An 18027-nucleotide genomic window follows, 5' to 3' on the forward strand; every position below is an offset into this window, starting at 1 on the left:
TACTGGTTGTATTAACATGAAAGCAAGCTTTGCAGAGCAGACTGTAGCTAAGCTAGCATCGCACTTGCTATTGTTTTGTAAGGTCGTTAACGTTGTTACACAATACAACTACAACTAGCAGTGATGACTTTCTGACATGAGACAATCGAGGCAAATATAACGAGAGCGACCCTGGTAACATGGCTCAAATATTAGATCACACGGGTTTTTTTGCGTCACTGGCTAAATTGTAAGAAAAAGCCATGCAAAGTTACCTTCTACAGTCTAATGTTGATGTTTCACGCAGGCACACGGCCATTACAGCTTTGGTGTTTCCTGGGTTTTTCCCGCAAGTTGCAACTATATTCTTCTTCTTCTGCTTGTGTGTGTAACGGGGGTGGTTGACGTCTGGTAGAGTTACAGCGCATTACCGCCATCTACTGGATCAGAGAGTACACATCATCATCATCTCTAAATTTCTTTCAACTTCTTGAACCTCCTTTGAGAGAGCCTGTTGACGCGAGGTTACTTTGAACTATCCGCAGAGCCGGAGGCCGCAGTTAACCGAGACTGCTTTCACACCGCTTTATCGTTATTTTCGCATTTGATATTATGTCAACTGACTGAAACAACAGTCGGGTTTCTTGACTTTTTTTTAACGCAGAAATCTAAACTGACGTCACATCCGCCGTAAACAAGGAAGTGGATAATGACGTTCCGTGGTCCAAAAATGCAATAAGCTACTGTCGACTATCAGCGACGAATAACAAGACGGGCTTGTCATTCAATAGATCTCAATTTTCTTGAGTAACAGTGAGTCAATTTTATGTTCAGTTAACGTTACACGCTTGGTCAGTCTAAAGCAGCTGGCAAGCAGGACAACTGTACGTTAACGTTAGCTGTTTGATCGTTAGCTACCTAGCTAAACGCCTAGCGCCAACTACAGTAGCTTGCAACATAGCGTTACTGTATGCAAGACGTGTAGACTGTAGTTTATCAAGGTCTCAGTCACGTCGATCATTCAGACGTTTTGGTTGTTCACTATGTGCCATTTTGTTTTTATCTGTGTTCTTGCAACTAGCAATGGAGGGTTCCAAGTCCTCAAGCACAACGATGCAGGTCAGCTTTGTGTGTCAACGGTGTAGCCAGCCTCTGAAGCTGGACACATCTTTCAATGTGCTCGACAGAGTTACTATCCAGGAACTCATAGGTATGTCAACCTCAGTTAATCACGTCTGTCGCCAATGCTGTCCATGTCCAGAGAGAGTGTAGTCGTGTGAAGGAGATGGAGTTAAAAATGTCTTGTGTCATCTCGTGACTTGCCTCTTCTCTCTCCTCCTCAGCTCCATTAGTTACAGTGACGCCCAGTAAACAAACTGACAGCAATGAAGGGGAGGCTGCACCAGAGGTAGGTTTGAATAAATCCCAGGACGTTTCCAGGCACTCTCTAGTTTTTCCTTACAAGTTCATTGACACTGGTGCACACTTGGGTAAAGTTCACGCTCCTGTGGTAAAACAGGACACCACTGCCCTTGTATTTTGCAGTGGCAAGTCTGTCGCCTTGTCCAATAGTTTACATGATTTCCATTGGATTTTAAATGTCATCACATTTGTTTATGTGGGCTGGGCTATTGAGGTAGGAGTTATTTGTATTGCCGTCATGATAGAATAAACTACCGTAGTCCACTCCACACTTTGATTCTACCAATCTGACAGGACTGAATAGGTAGGTGTTTTTATAATGATATGTTTCCATGTACTGATTATATATATATATATACACATATATATATTATACAAAAAGATACAAGACACAAAATCAACAGCTCACAGAGCAACAACAATTACAGGTACAAAAGATGACACCAACAATGACAATTATGACAACAATGATGACATCGAATGGGGGGGAGGGGGGCAGTGCTGTTATTCAGTTGGGGTACAGACATGTACCCCAATCAAAATAGATAGGTACGACAGTTAGGTGGCTAGCCTTGGTAGATGCTGTGGGAACTAAGGTTGGCAGGAAACCTCTAGGATGGGCTGGCTTGCAGTGGGCTCTGGATGTGGATTATACAAGGAAAAAAATATCTGTGTGCTTGTAGGTCTAGGAAGGATCTTATAGAATCCCAGAGCTCGCCTAGCCTGGTAAACCGCCCGTCACGTGAACTCACATTTAATTTGGTTCTCCGTGACGGTCTGGACCCGCACAGGCAGTTTAAGATGATTGGTCGAGCCATGCCGGCCATTGCCGGGCCGACGAATCAGCGGCGGCCGTAGGCGGGCAGGCTCGTCTGGGCAAGTAGTGGGTACATGGTCTTTGTAGTTCTTTTCACTCGTCAACATCGCGGAAGTGACAGGCAGTCTGAATGAAATTGAATGTAATGTTCCCAATTCTATGTATTAAATTCTAAAAAACGACCCTCAACATTTGGGAAGGCTAAGCCACACAACTAGTTCGTTATAATCTAACTAAATGCTTCGAAGGTGACTTTACGACCGCGAGGACTCAATCAATGAATACCACGGAGATCATCCACAGGCACCTTCCGCGATCTGATTGGTTGAAGTTAACACCCACCAGCGGTGATAGACAGATGGGTCATCCAATCACCTGCCAAGTAGCTTGGACAAAGTGCCCGCCTCCGTCAGCGGGTCTGGTGACTTCAAACCCAGATCGACTGGTTTAGTGAAACCTATGTGGAGCTATACCGTCCATCTGGCAGCGTCAGGTTAGAGCTCGCCTGCATCCTGGTCTAAGTCCCTGAGGATGGAGGTGGCTTTTTCCATACTTAGAAGTTGGAGGAAATCCTCAAGCCACCTATCCCTAGAGAAGCAGGAGGGCTTCCTCACCTTCCAGTTCATTAAGATCAAGCATTTCATGGCGAGGCACGCAAGGGCAATTCATCTTTGCTGCTTCTCGTTTTGAACAGATTTTTTATATAGATATTTTGGCAATCAGTGCAGCAGCAATTTACCTTTTTCTAAACTCTACGACTTCTGGAAGACTTCTAAACCAGGATTAAGGATGATCCACAATACAACAGTGACAATGTTTTTCCAATGCAAGATGACAAGGTGTTGTCAGCAAGTATGCATGAGCCTCTCAATTTCAATTTCATTTTCCTCCAAGGAGACCTTTGTAGAAACCAAGCAAGATGGAGTGGCAAGAAAATACATCCCTCCTGCACGGTGAGCACTTCAATCTGTTTTCCAGAATGATGATTTTGAAATCTCACTTGACAGATTGAAGAAAATATTTGATATGTGATATGTTTCTCGGTCAAGTGAGGTTGGCAACATACAATAAGAGGGACTGGCAAGTGTAAAGGTCCTTACACATCGGGAGCATTTTTTCCGAACCTATATCAGTTAATGCAAGTTTCGCTGAGCATTATTGCGGTGTTTATTTTTTCGAACCGCGGTCGATTTTTCAGAAATTCGCTTCCTACGTGTACACATCTGTGGCTGTGATTGACAGGTGGGTCCAAACTCGCATCGCAATTTCGTGCCGTATATTCGCATCGCTCTTGATGTGTAAGGACCTTGAGACTTGACCTACAGAGACATAACCATGTCCAGCAAACATGACTGAACTGCTGCATCTTGCTCTTCCTTAACAGGATGATGTCCACAGAGAGTGCCAACAGCTTCACTCTGATTGGAGAAGCATCTGATGGGGGAACAATGGAAAATCTAAGTCGTAGGCTGAAGGTGAGGTCTACTTTCACTGAATAATTTAAGTTAAATTATATCGGCTTACTCTGATCATGTTATTAAGGTCAGTGCGTCAGACAATGAGTCTGGGCAGTGCAAGTTATGGCTGCAGTCTGTGTGGAAATTGAACTACATTTTGAGAGCGCAGTGTTCACATGTTGAGAATAACAGTGTTGCTGACCATGTCACCATATCATGCGACTGTTTCCTCTACAATCATATCCTGCCCAGGTGACCAGTGACCTGTTTGACATCATGTCAGGCCAGACAGATGTGGACCACCCTCTGTGTGAGGAGTGTACCGACACCCTGCTGGACAACCTGGACACACAGCTCAACATCACCGAGAATGAGTGCCAGAATTACAAGTGAGCTGTTGCACAACCAAACACCTCGGCCGTTTAAGAGTCTCCAGTTACAATCAAAGAGAACCTCAAGACAGGATAGTGATTGAGTGTGTGCGTGCGTGCGTGCGTGCGTTTCTAGGCAGTGTCTGGAGCTCCTGTCCCAGCTGCAGGTGGAGGAGGAGGAGAGCCTCCTGGCAGAGCTGCAGCACCTGAATCAAGAGGAGGAGGCCCTGGTGCAGGAGCTGGAGACAGTGGAGGAGCAGAGGGCGGCCGTGGCTCAGGACCTAGCCCAGGGCAGGAGCCACTCCCAGCAGCTGGACACGGAGGAGCTGCAGTGAGTGGACGGGGAGAGGGGGGGACAGACAGGTGGCCGTGTGATATTTTGGATGACGCACTCCTTAACAGCCCTTGTGTCTGCCTATTTGTCTCTGCCGTGTCAGGTACCAGAAGGAGTACAGTGAGTTTAAACGGCAACAGCTGGAGCTAGACGATGAGCTGAAGAGCGTTGACAACCAGATGCGTTACTGCCAGATCCAGCTGGATCGCCTGAAAAAGACCAACGTCTTCAACGCCACCTTCCACATCTGGTAACAAACACACACGGGAAACACCGACTGTACATATTGCATTCGCTTTATATTTAGTGGCAGACATGTCAGTGAGGCTGAAAGAACAGTATTTTCCATTAAGATATCTTCATGTCAAGGCATGAAGGTATCCCCCAGTGAGTTAACGTGAAGGATTCCCTTGCATTGGGCAAATTAGACAATTAACTCCCATATTGCATGATCAGATGAAACTCCACCAAACTGACCTCCCCTCCTTACTTTCCTGCCCCATGCATGTCAAATCCTGGTACTTTCTTGGTAATGCTTTATTTGGATAGTCTGCCTACAGAGAATTTCCCAATATTTGTAACATTTCAAATCTGACAATTCATGAACATGCCTACATTATGACACTAGGTGCAGGTGTGGGGAACAGGAAGCAAACACAATTGTGTTTGTTGCATGTCAACTAATAAGCTGTTGAGATGTTACAAATACTCTGTAGACTCTGTAGGCGGACTATCCAAATAAAATGTTAACCAAGAACCTGACTGAGAACCTGACTAGGTGGTCTCTGTTGTTGTCCAGGCACAGTGGTCAGTTATGTGACTAGGTGGTCTCTGTTGTTGTCCAGGCACAGTGGTCAGTTATGTGACTAGGTGGTATCTGTTGTTGTCCAGGCACAGTGGTCAGTTATGTGACTAGGTGGTCTCTGTTGTTGTCCAGGCACAGTGGTCAGTTATGTGACTAGGTGGTCTCTGTTGTTGTCCAGGCACAGTGGTCAGTTATGTGACTAGGTGGTCTCTGTTGTTGTCCAGGCACAGTGGTCAGTTTGGTACCATCAACAACTTCCGTCTGGGGCGGCTCCCCAGTGTCCCTGTAGAGTGGAATGAGATCAACGCAGCCTGGGGACAGACGGTGTTGCTGCTGCACGCCCTCGCCAACAAGATGGGCCTGCGCTTCCAGAGGTGCACATTAGACACACACATTAGGCTTCAGCTTCACATGCATGCCATGTTCTTTAAACTTAGTCTTTTATTACCAGGCGTGGGGACTGTTTGAACTAGTTGGCTCCAGAAAATGTGTCTGTAAGTTTAATCTATTGTCAAGAATTTGTATTCATTTTCTTGTTTCCATAAAAACAAAATTGAAAACATCAATCAGAGCTAATGAAATGCAAATATTGTGTTACTCTCACTCTCTCTCTCTCTCACACACACACACACACACACACACACACACACACACACACACACACACACACACACACACACACACACACACACACACACACACACTCTAAATACACCCTCCCACACTTGGGTTATTTTAACTTATTATTTTTATCTCCCATGTGACTTCATGGGTCTTGTTCTACTCTTCTTCACTATTTTGTTTCTATTCAGATTCAGTTATCTCATGAAATTGTCATCTTAATTTTTTTGTTGGCTTGTTTTAGAGGTAACGTTTTTTATATCTTCTTTCTGTTTGATTACTTGTATTTTGCTCTTTTTCTTATTTTTTTTACAACTCCATTTCGGTTTCATTACTGTGCGAGTCAACTTAAAAATTGCACTCAAATAACAGTTTTCCACTTCTCTGCAGATATCGCCTTGTCCCATACGGAAACCACTCTTACCTCGAGTCACTGACTGACAAATCCAAGGTATTGCATAATACAAAGTTCTCCTGAAGAGAAAGCCCAGCAGGTCCATCATTATTTGATCATCCCAGCCTCCAATTCTGCCTTGTTCCTTGTCCCGTGTTTGTGCAGGAACTACCGCTCTACTGCTCAGGTGGCCTGAGGTTCTTCTGGGACAATAAGTTTGACCATGCCATGGTGGCCTTTCTGGACTGTGTCCAGCAGTTCAAAGAGGAGGTGGAGAAGGGAGACACAGGCTTCTGCCTGCCATACAGGTCAGTTACCTGGCAACCAGTTACCTGGCTGGCAACCAGCATGTCGTTGCATCCCACTTAGCTGCTCATTGGAGCTGTGATGCAAAAGCTAAAATCACTTTAGAACACATTTGTTGAGCATAAAAGCCGCTCTATAAATAAATAACCTCATCAGAGGCTCAAGATGGGGCTGCTACACAGGAAGCTGCACGTTCTCTGCCTTGTTTTGCTCTGGAGTTGGGCGATGACATTGAGGAAAATGGGCTGTTTAAGTATTGTATTTAGAAAATCAGCCAATAGTTCAATCAACCTCCAATATTTAAATCATGGCCCCAGTATATTAAGAACATTTTTGCCAATATACTGAAACTCGTGTAACTACCCTGTGCTTTTCTGTGGGGGCGAGGGGTGGATATGCAGCCTTTGTAGGCTTCTCCCATCACAGATGTTTCATTGAATTAGGCCCACAACACCTCCAAGGGGCTCAGCAGTCAGTACTCCCACAGGACAACAACCTGACTATATACTCAAGTACTCCCACAGAACAACCTGACTATATACTCAAGTACTCCCACAGAACAACCTGACTATATACTCAAGTACTCCCACAGAACAACCTGACTATATACTCAAGTACTCCCACAGGACAACCTGACTATATACTCAAGTACTCCCACAGGACAACCTGACTATATACTCAAGTACTCCCACAGGACAACCTGACTATATACTCAAGTACTCCCACAGAACAACCTGACTATATACTCAGCACCTAATACTTCCACAGGACAACCTGACTATATACTCAAGTACTCCCACAGAACAACCTGACTAATACTCCCACAGGACAACCTGACTATATACTCAAGTACTCCCACAGAACAACCTGACTATATACTCAGCACCTAATACTCCCACAGGACAACCTGACTATATACTCAGCACCTAATACTCCCACAGGACAACCTGACTATATACTCAGCACCTAATATCCAACATAAAACAGCTACAGTTCACTGAAAAGACAACTACATCCTGCACCTACACTAAACAATGTCATCCTATGTCTCAGGATGGATGTGGAGAAGGGCAAGATCGAGGACACGGGCGGCAGCGGCGGCTCCTACTCCATCAAGACCCAGTTCAACTCTGAGGAGCAGTGGACCAAGGCGTTGAAGTTTATGCTCACCAACCTCAAGTGGGGGCTGGCCTGGGTCTCCTCGCAGTTCTACAATAGATGAGCCTGCTGGACAACGCCTTGGGATGTGGAGCGATTCCTACAGCCGTAACGTACGCCCCTCAGAGAACTCCTACAGCCGTAACGTACGCCCCTCAGAGAACTACAGCCGTAACGTACGCCCCTCAGAGAACTCGGCTTAGTGTGTTTATTCTCCCTTGGATACCCGGCCAAAGAAAGGATTGAACATGTCTGCAAACATTTTGTGAATCCTTTTGGATTTGAGTGCGAAACGGCATGGAACAATGTCTGGATCTTCTTGAGTTGTTCTGAAGAAAAGGGGACAATACTGGTACTATGCTGCCAAGTGGAGCTCAGATGTGGGCCCATGTTATAGGAGTCACGACGACAGGCATAGGCTGCTTTGCTCACCATGTAACCTTTGTACTCAAGGACACGAGTTAAGGTGACTAGATGTCTCTCCTTTAGATTCCTTGTCATGTCTGCTGTGTCCCATACCATCCACAGAATTAGTGTTTATGAACCTTTATAGCTTAGCTGGTGTTTGTTTCCTGTGAGAAGCTGACAATGCAAAAAATATATACAGTATACTAGAGAAGTGCACTCGATAGAGTACAGATCTCTCTGCCAGGCACCGCTACGCCTAAGAAGGAAAATCATCACCTAACAGCTTAATGTGTTGTCTTTAGTCTGGCAGAAGCATTTTGAAACATGGTGAAACATGGTTTTTAGTGGGACTTTTTTGTGAAATAGGTTCCACCCACTAAACTTTGGAAGTCGATTATATATATTAAAAAAATGTGCAGGACAGTTCACACTTCCTGAGACGTGGATGCACTTTGAATCTTCCCAAAATACAGTACTTTTAATTTCTATAGTCTTCGAGGAATCCTAGGGCTGGCATGGCAGTGCGCACCCTCAAATCACTGGTTCTGTTCACAAGAAGAGTGGCAAAGGAGTTTGTGAATGTACCCAATTGTTCACTGTAAGCGATTTGAGTGTGATGTGATAAGGTCAAGGGAGCATTGTTTGGTGTATTCTGAGTGTATGCCAGTGTAGTTCAATAACCTTGAATGAAATTCACATTGCTGCTAACACATGCTTATGTTTTAGATCGACTCTTGTAATCTTCATGATTTGCAATAAACAAGAATGTCTTATTGTACTTACAGTACATACTGGTTTTCATAAACCAAGTAAGAGAAGCCACAAAGTAACCAAATGTTGGTTTTAATGGTTTCATAAACATCTGTCGAGGATCTTACCTCTCCTCACTCATTCATAGTCAGCCCCCCTTGTAAAGTTGGCAAAAACATTAAAGGGGGGAAATCTCATGAAAAAATATGGACTTCACTGAATAATTGAAATACCAAGTCAACTTCCAGTTATCCAATCAAATATTCAAAATAGGTCAAAACGAGGCAATCATCCTTGTAGAATCAGCCCTCTTCTGTGTCAAGTCATTTGTGTACTTCTTCCATAACAAGGCAAGCCTTGAACTTTGGTCAGGAGTCAATCCCCTTGCCTGTACGAGCACTTCCCAAATAAGCCACAGGTTCAAACTTACAGGGATACATCTTGGAAATTGATAATTCTATATACTGAGAAAAATAGTTTGACATGATGCATTTCAAGCGGTATGGGATGAAATTCCAATTATGCATTTTCTTGTAAAACGTCCACAAAATGGAGGCAGGCGATTCTTCCATAAATGGCAAAAACCCTTAGCCTGTCAGTTGTGCATTTTTTAAAAGGGTGCTTTTGCTTCAAAATTTGCAAATGGGGGATTCCCTTCTTTGTGGCAGGGGTTTGATTTGTGTGTTAGTGCATGCATATGGGCACATCTTTGGGTTCTACTGAGCCCACTGCCAGGGACTGGCCCTTCACATGTTCACCACTTGGACTATGGGGGTAGGCACGTTTGCTCCTACATCACTGCATCGTCCATCAAGTTTGGCTCCATTCCCACGTCCAGCTCCCCACCCTACCATCATGCTCTCTCCTCTCCCAAAGCCAAGAGAGCTAAGGAGGAGTTTCATCAAGTGTGCGATGCCTCTCCACATGGCTGTCCCCATGGCGGGTCCTTTTCTAGGTCTTCACTCCCTTCAGTTGGAAGCACTGCTGTTGTAGGAGCTGGAGGTGGAGGGAACGGGAGGAGCCAGGGGCCCGCTGCTGGTGCCCAGAGCCTTGCGATTATGGGGCATTAGGAAGGGGTCACTGGCCAACTGCAGAACGTCCACACGGTCCTCCTTTCGGTAGGCCAGACACCGGCGGATGAAGGCCTGTGACGGGGAAGAAGGAACACATACTTGAGTTGAGTTTAACTTTATTGTTCCATAGGGAAATTTGTTTTGCTTAGCTCATTTCTGCAGCTAGTAGCACTTTTGTTCTTGCTTAAGGTGCGTTCACACCGAGATATTTATTTTTCGCTCTGTCGCTCAAGTCAACCCTTTGGAATCGCTCAGTCGCTCTGTTTAAATCGCTCATCAACAGGCACACGAAATGACGGACATGTGGGGGATATAACGTTACGCAATGTCATGCTGTTTGTCCACTACGAGCCACCGTCATTGTTTACAAGCTAAAGCCTATCAGCGTGCTCCTAATGCGAGCTCCATACCGGTAGGACAGACTTCACTTCATGTCAGCTGTCAGGCTGTCAATGTGGTTTGTTGCCACACAATAAACCAGCGGTTTGTTCCAAGCCAGTGTGTGTCCTTGACTCGCTCTCACACGGCAGCCAATCAGCGTTGAGCGGCGAGCGACTGATGCCAGCGTATTTTCGCTCGAGTTGGGATATTTCATCTCGAGTGACGAGCGAATTTTCGCCCTATCGCTCTGTCTCTGCCGCTCGGACGCCCAGCGATTTTTCTCCCAGGCGAATATACGCTCAATCGCTCGTTTGCATTGACTTTGTATGTAAACTCGACGCCAGCGAAAAACTTTAATAGGTCGGTGTGAACGCACCTTTACTCTACTGCCAATACTTAATTAAGATTTTTTAGTACATTTTACTCAATAGACCAAATCACCGTGACGTCACCATGTAAACAACATTACTTCCGTGTACCACTTCGGGAAGGCGGCAGGTTTAAATTTGCGTGTTGTCGAATAAATGCTGTCAAACTCTCTCGTTGTTTTCGGCCGACTACTTTCAATTTAAATGTTCAAACGGTTGGTAAACATGCTTGTCCGACGTATCTAGCCTTTCTTCTGTGTTTGTTTTATGTAGTGTTACCTAGCTAATAACGTTTGTTTACAACTGTCAAACTCGCTGTTTTTTTGCAGACTCGTTAACTAGCTACAGAGCTAACGTTACAGACAGAGCTACTGTACTGACGCCACGTTAATTTAATTTAGCTTCAAGTCTACTCTGGTCTGGTCCAACAGGTAAATTAGCTAGTCTGGTCTCCACTAACTTTAGTGAAAGTGTTGTTATGAATGATATTAAACAACAACACAACACGAACAAATCATTTTTGTCTTCTTTGTCTGTTGTTGTCTTCAACACGTCAGTTTGTGCCGTTCACCGCCATTATGATGTGTGGACCCCAGGGGTAACCGGAAGTAAATATAAACATCCCCGCTGATTTGGTCTATACGTGAATTTAAACTCATTCTAGCATTGTGCTATTTACAGGTTCTACTAATAAGTGTAAAAATGTGCTTGGAAATGTAATGTAAACAAAAATAGCCTTGAGGGATTGGCTGTTTATGTGAGTCTGGAAGCTTGAAAGTGGGTGAGGCAATGAGCGAGAGAGATGTAGATTGTTTGGGGTAATCGATCGTCGTAACAGTGAGTGAGTTTGTTATTGGGAGAGAAATGAATACCATACACGACCTTGGCTTCTGTGGTGACCACAGGTTTGGGTGGGAACTGCACCTCGGTGGCTTTGAGAATGGTGTTTTCTTGAAGGATGTCATGCTGAGACTGGTTGTGACCAAACGGCTGCAGTAAAGGAACGGGGGTAGAGTGTCAACAGAAAGCCTCGAATATTGGAGCATTTTGTTTAAAAAAAAAAAAAGAAAGAAGAGAGAAGCAATTACTAACAAGAAAAACTGTCATTGAATTCAGGTTGGTGATTACCTTGCGTCCATATAAGCTCTGGTAGAAGATGACTCCTACTGACCACACATCTACCTTGTTGGATATTTTGGGGGGCTCCTTGCCCACCACAAAACACTCAGGAGGCAGGTACCTGTAAGCCACACAATCACAACCTGAGCAATGACTGAAGGCAGCGAAGTTAAAAAAAATTTTTAATCTAGCTCCATAAACATTCAGACGTGTGGCTGACCGATTCAAAAAGGCTTTTCACCTGGGATCTCCCCACTACAACCCATCATACACTTGTTGGCCCCTGACCAGCTCAAGTTCTTTTCAACCTTTTTGTCGCAAGTCTTTCTTCTCTGCGACATCATTACTAAGTCATTATGATGGTTAGGCTGGAAAATGTGTCAGCGTACCAGTAGGTCCCTGCTCCCTGAGAGGTCAGCTCCATGCCATCTACAGGGTTGTAGCTGTCGTCATCCATAATCTTTGACAGGCCGAAGTCGGTGATCTTAATCTCTCCGCATGCTGTGCCATTAACCAGCAGGATGTTACCTACGGACAAAACAGGAAACCGTAAAAAGAACAGTCAGAAATAGAAGATGTGATTCTCGGGCCCATACGCAGAGACATTGTCCTCCACCATCTTGGTGAATTGACTGCGGGGGACACTATGTCCAAATGAAAAGACAGTGAGGGACTGACCGGGTTTGAGGTCATAGTGGATGATGGGCGGTCGGATCTGGTTGAGGTACTTGAGGGCGTTGACGATCTGCATGACGATGGAGCGGCCCTCCTTCTCAGACATCAGTTTGTGCTGCTTCAAGTAGAAGTCCAGGTCGTTGCCTTCACAGTACTCCAGCACTGTGCAGAACCTGGCAGAGATACAACGCTAAGCCTTCACAGTACTCCAGCACTGTGCAGAACCTGGCAGAGATACAACGCTAAATGGACCGTTTGAGGAGCTTTTACTGGCAATAGGGCACTTTTTTGTGCATGTCTGGCTCTTCCTGATTTTTGCACTATATCGTTCTCATCTATGGTTGATTGTTCATCAGTTCAATTTAGCTAGGCTCATTCTCTGTACAGTCCTTTGAGACATGCTTTTGATAAACTATAACAATAAAATCGATGTACCCCGGTGCGTCTTGTACCATTTTAACATCAATGAATTATTATCACATTCATTTTGAGTCATTACCATAATTAATACAGTCAACAAGCAAGATCATCTGCAAGAAGATTGACAGCTTCTACTGGGCTCGACACTGCATTTTACATTGTGGGACATTGCTTGCATTGCTTTACAGCACAAAAAGACATTGCTTCATAACACAGATGGTGAAACAAGTAAGGCCTATTAGAAAGCAACTTCCAACAATAACCTCTTCAGTCAAGCGAAAGAGAAAACCTCTTCAAATGAAATTCACCTGGAGCAATGCCAGGGAGGGCTATGTGGTCTTACTTTTGAGTTATTTTAATTGATAATGATATACAGGGGCCGGTTGCACCAACTGGTCTTACACTGGTCTTAAGCTAAGTTGGTCGTAACTTTACGACCTAACAGCTACGCCGGTTGCACCAAGACGACTTAAGCCTTATTTTCACTAAGACCAGGCGTAACTCTTACGCCTGGTCAGGAGGAGGCGTAGAGCCTGCCTGTAACAGAGATCTCCGCGGAGACCTTTTTGACCGTCATCGTCGTAACACCGCCAGTTCGCCGTCTTTGAAAGCACGACGTTAGATTATAACTAACTAGTTAACCTAACCCGCCTTCCAAAATGTTGCCGTTAGTTTTTTAGAAGTTAATACATAGAATTGGGAACGTTACATTCAATTTCATTCAGACTGACTCTGTCTGCTCAATAGCCGCCATTTTTCCCCCGGAGCGAGGGAGGATGGGAGGAGGGAGGGTGTTTTACAGTAGTGGCTGAGAGAGCGTAGTGGCACAGTGACGCTCCAAGCAGGTCGCGAGGCACATTTTTTGCAACATCATCCAATCAGGGTGCATTCCCTGGCAATTCACATGGACGCGCATTGCTACGACCAGCATAGTTAAGACCAGACATAAGCCGTGTTGGTGCAACAGGCATAAATCCACTCTAAAGACGGGTCTTAACTAAGACCGACGTATGAGTTACGACCAGGCATAGTTAAGACCAGTTGGTGCAACCGGCCCCAGATGTTTAGCATTTTTAGAGAGCAATTTCTAAGGAATTATTAGTGCACAGCAAAGCCCCAAGAGCCCACAGGATACATGACACAACATTAAATTTGACATCGTAGTCCTGTTCATCACAGGTCCAAGATCTTCCAAGAAAGCCTCTGCTGAAAACTAATGTTTTTCCTCCCCTCTCCAATGTGTCTATGAACATGCAACTGGGACAAGTCAAGCTTGCCAAGGTCTTGACGTGCACCATTTGTCTAATGAGTGATTAGCACTATGTAATGCAGGGTAATTAAAATGTGGCACCTGTACTTGGCAATTAAAATATTTGTGTGTACACCTTTATGAGCTTTACGCAGAGTGAAGGCACTTACGAGTCTGTGTCGAGTGAGAAGTAGTCATAGAGTTTGACTATTCTAGGATGGTCAAGTTCTTTGTGGATTCTGTACTCTCTGCAAGCATGTCTGAAAAGAGAAATGCATGGTCAACATTTACCATAAACAACATGGCATAAATGAAAGCATATTGAGTTCAAATAAAGGAGGAGTATGAAAATGTCTTCCATGCATGAGTTGAGAAAAAGCCACAATGTGGCCTGCAAGAATCTTGGTCACCTCCAATTTATGAAAGTGTATAGTTCAAACTACAGCTATAATAAACTACAAGTACAAAGTTATTCAAGTGTTAATGTAAAGTGCATAAATGAGAACATAATTAATAAACAGGGCCGTTAAAAAGTAAACCGAGGCTTCGACTCACTTATGGTAGTTTTCCTTCTTCTCCTCCCTCCAGTTCTTGTTGAGCTGGTGGATTTTAACGGCCACATACCTCTGCTCTGTCACGTCAAACGCCTGGGGAGGGACAAACATTTCATATCAAATCAAATCAAATGAAATCACACCTGTACCAAGACTACTAAAGTGCCCTTCAGCAAGACACTGAACATCAAACCGCTCCCGGGGGCTTGCACTTCAGGCAACAGCACATTCTGAGCTTGAAGAAATGCATGTGTGGAGGGCAGGTGTGTGCGTGAGGGAAGAATATGTGCAGGACAAACTCCACTGAACCAATATGAACATTTGATCTTCTTCAGAAAGAGGCAGCAAAGTTCATCCAAAACACACAAAGTGGGACTTGTGAAGGATGGAAGCCACTTAAAGGGCATGAAATTGAAAGGGCATACGCTTACCTTGTACACTTCACTGAAGCCACCTCTTCCAAGTAAATATAAGAGTAGATATCGCTCATTCAGTGTGGGGTGGTCTTTAAATCTATAGGGAAAGACTTGCTGTAGTTATCTGTGCGTTTGCAAACTGTGTACCTGCCTAAAATAACCCCAAACTCAAAAGCGTGTAAAACATAGTTGCATACTGCTAGACACATTTTGAACACATCCCATCATCATTGAAACAGGCGTGGAAGAATTAGAATGAACTTTTCGGATCTCCTGGTTCAACAAAGACACATGTTAGGCCGTGTGTCCATCTAGCGTCTTTTTCCGCCCGTTAAACTCTGGAAGTACGCTGATCTCAGCGCACAATATGCAAGGAAGCAGTCTGAAACGAACGTTAGTTCAGTGCGGTAGCTAGCTTGATAGCTGAAAGCTAACATTAGCTAACAACACACATACAGTGATTTAGCTCAACACTCACCAGAAATATTAAGTGTCTAGCCAATCTGCTCCCACAATTGAGCCTTTCTGTCTCTGTTGCGATAGTTTTTCCATATGATTAGTTGCCAGAAAAGGAGCACCCGACATTCTGAAAAGTTAAAATATTTTCAGCTGGAAGAGCTGGGAGCCGGCGCACAAAAACGCTGGAGCGCTGTGAAAATAGACGCTGGGCGCAGCGCACTTTCTCTAGACGTCCGTGTGCGCCCGCATACGCTCGCTCCTCATTGGAAACAACTGAAAAAAAGACGCCGGAGCTGATGAAAAGACGCTAGGTCGACACAGGCCCTAACAGGTGCAATTCTGCTGATGTAAATGCACCGGATAGCACACAAAAGATTTCGCAGCAAGTGACGTCACAAACAAAAGAGTGTCTGTCACCAATTTTTGTTGACACATATACTGTATATGCGTCACTTTGCAAACGGTATACCGTAAATTCCGGACTATAAGCCGCGGCTTTTTCCCCGTTTTTTGGCCCTGCGGCTTATATAACGGTGCGGCTTATCTATGGATTTTTTCAAAAAAAAAAAAAAAAAAATCTCTCTTTTTTAGCACTCTTTCTAACTATAAATCCACTTCTGTTTTAATTTCCTCTCTTGCCCTCTTTTCACCACACCACGGACACTGTGTGCACTGTAAAAAAAACACAGGTGGTGTTGTGTTATGTTGTTTTGTTGAAATGTTAATAAATGGGAGCTTCCTCAAACAGCCATCTCTTTCCCGACAATCCCCTCTGTGCATGAACCGTTACATATGGTAATTAAACATTAAAACACAATAAAAAAAAAAAAAAAAAAACATTAAAACACCTGCGGCTTATAGTCCGGTGCGGCTTATATATGTAACAAACAGGCAATTTTGCTGCTGCGGCTTATACTCCGGTGCGGCTTATAGTGCGGAATTTACGGTACTTTGATGTTGGTATTAGTTGGAAAGGGTGGAATTAGCAGATGATTCACCAAGCCAGTCACCTCTGCCCTGGAAAGTTTCTAAATGAAGTGAAGTTAAACAGAGAAGGGCACATACTGCGAGTTGTCCTCGTTGTGGATTCTCTTTAGCTCCCGAATGTGCAGGTTCCGTACTCGCTCCAACCGCTCGAGCTCCGCCTGGATCTCTGCTTCTTCCTGCAGACAAACACACCCATCCATCATCTCTAGCCTGATCAACTGTCACCAAACAAGCCAGCGTGTTCAGTCAGTGGTGGGGTGGTACCTTCTTTAGGGCACCAATTCGCAGCTTGAATATCTCCTCTTGCTCGTGATATTCTGCAAGTGACAACCTGTGTGGGATAAAAAAAAAGATATTAAAGATATTATTTGCTGTAATTTACGGTTACCTCACATTGCACACATGGATGCAGAAAGCAGAATTGTGGGAACGAAAAATATAGGTATTAAATTGAGATAAAATGAAGCAAAAATATTAATCAAGGTTAAAAGGTACAAAAAACTGACTCCATATCCTGGTAATCAGGATGAAAAAATAGCATGACAATTTGAGTCCATTTGAGTGTCTGCCTGCAATGTGAGATTCTACAATAAACACAAAGCCTTGCATGTCAAAATAATGACTTGTCATGCTTCTGTCTGAATTAAAGAAATGCAGAAAATCTGATTATGAAGAATTGAAAAAAACAAATATGCGCACATCCAGAAGAAGAACTTACAGGTGCTGGACAAAAGGCTAACTACAGAAGAAGAACTTACAGGTGCTGGACAAAAGGCTAACTACAGAAGAAGAACTTACAGGTGCTGGACAAAAGGCTAACTACAGAAGAAGAACTTACAGGTGCTGGACAAAAGGCTAACTACAGAAGAAGAACTTACAGGTGCTGGACAAAAGGCTAACTACAGAAGAAGAACTTACAGGTGCTGGACAAAAGGCTAACTACAGAAGAAGAACTTACAGGTGCTGGACAAAAGGCTAACTACAGAAGAAGAACTTACAGGTGCTGGACAAAAGGCTAACTACAGAAGAAGAACTTACAGGTGCTGGACAAAAGGCTAACTACAGAAGAAGAACTTACAGGTGCTGGACAAAAGGCTAACTACAGAAGAAGAACTTACAGGTGCTGGACAAAAGGCTAACTACAGAAGAAGAACTTACAGGTGCTGGACAAAAGGCTAACTACAGAAGAAGAACTTACAGGTGCTGGACAAAAGGCTAACTACAGAAGAAGAACTTACAGGTGCTGGACAAAAGGCTAACTACAGAAGAAGAACTTACAGGTGCTGGACAAAAGGCTAACTACAGAAGAAGAACTTACAGGTGCTGGACAAAAGGCTAACTACAGAAGCGAGCAATCATTTGACTGAGATCCTGGTGGATCAAAATGTTGCAAAAAAAACACTGATTGGAGCCTCCAGTGTGCACACTCTGTTCTATTGATTATGAAGAATGCTGACTTTGTACAGGTGGTCCATGTAAAACATGAACTGTGACTTTGTACAGG

The 18027-nt window shown here is 44.2% G+C and overlaps 2 protein-coding genes across 5 annotated transcripts in view; one reads left to right on the forward strand and one right to left on the reverse strand.

Annotated features, from left to right (window-relative positions):
• The first annotated feature begins 701 nt into the window (after nucleotides 1-701).
• On the forward strand, nucleotides 702-8799 carry becn1 (beclin 1, autophagy related). The gene is made up of 12 exons (XM_083635259.1): nucleotides 702-792; nucleotides 1061-1189; nucleotides 1323-1387; nucleotides 3113-3171; nucleotides 3603-3693; nucleotides 3928-4064; nucleotides 4183-4377; nucleotides 4484-4630; nucleotides 5410-5559; nucleotides 6197-6257; nucleotides 6366-6508; nucleotides 7560-8799. The coding sequence occupies exons 2-12, from the start codon at nucleotides 1063-1065 to the stop codon at nucleotides 7726-7728; spliced, it is 1344 nt and encodes a 447-aa protein (XP_083491385.1). The 5' UTR covers nucleotides 702-792; nucleotides 1061-1062; the 3' UTR covers nucleotides 7729-8799.
• Nucleotides 8800-8909: 110 nt separating this feature from the next.
• The window catches only part of LOC310775039 (serine/threonine-protein kinase tousled-like 2), a 31478-nt gene continuing 22360 nt past the window's right edge, over nucleotides 8910-18027 (reverse strand). For all 4 annotated transcript variants that reach the window (XM_083635125.1, XM_083635126.1, XM_083635127.1 and 1 more), the window contains 10 exons: nucleotides 16788-16854; nucleotides 16602-16699; nucleotides 15093-15174; nucleotides 14663-14754; nucleotides 14278-14367; nucleotides 12442-12611; nucleotides 12153-12291; nucleotides 11773-11884; nucleotides 11527-11634; nucleotides 8910-9967 (listed from right to left, as the gene is read on the reverse strand). In XM_083635125.1, coding sequence (XP_083491251.1) covers nucleotides 9791-9967; nucleotides 11527-11634; nucleotides 11773-11884; nucleotides 12153-12291; nucleotides 12442-12611; nucleotides 14278-14367; nucleotides 14663-14754; nucleotides 15093-15174; nucleotides 16602-16699; nucleotides 16788-16854 — 1135 coding nt within the window. In that variant the 3' untranslated portion in view covers nucleotides 8910-9790. The remainder of the gene's footprint in view (nucleotides 9968-11526; nucleotides 11635-11772; nucleotides 11885-12152; nucleotides 12292-12441; nucleotides 12612-14277; nucleotides 14368-14662; nucleotides 14755-15092; nucleotides 15175-16601; nucleotides 16700-16787; nucleotides 16855-18027) is intronic.

Source organism: Poromitra crassiceps (assembly GCF_964638095.1).
Source record: "Poromitra crassiceps genome assembly, chromosome: 4".
NCBI lineage: Eukaryota > Metazoa > Chordata > Actinopteri > Beryciformes > Melamphaidae > Poromitra > Poromitra crassiceps.

What these genes read in the sequence shown, in the direction of transcription:
- becn1 (XM_083635259.1), top strand. Translation starts at nt 1,063, where the DNA reads ATGGAGGGTTCCAAGTCCTCAAGCACAACGATGCAGGTCAGCTTTGTG. An exon ending in AACGCCACCTTCCACATCTG is followed by an intron (nt 4,631 to 5,409) that starts GTAACAAACACA and finishes GTTGTTGTCCAG; the next exon opens with GCACAGTGGTCAGTTTGGTA. An exon ending in GGCTTCTGCCTGCCATACAG is followed by an intron (nt 6,509 to 7,559) that starts GTCAGTTACCTG and finishes CCTATGTCTCAG; the next exon opens with GATGGATGTGGAGAAGGGCA.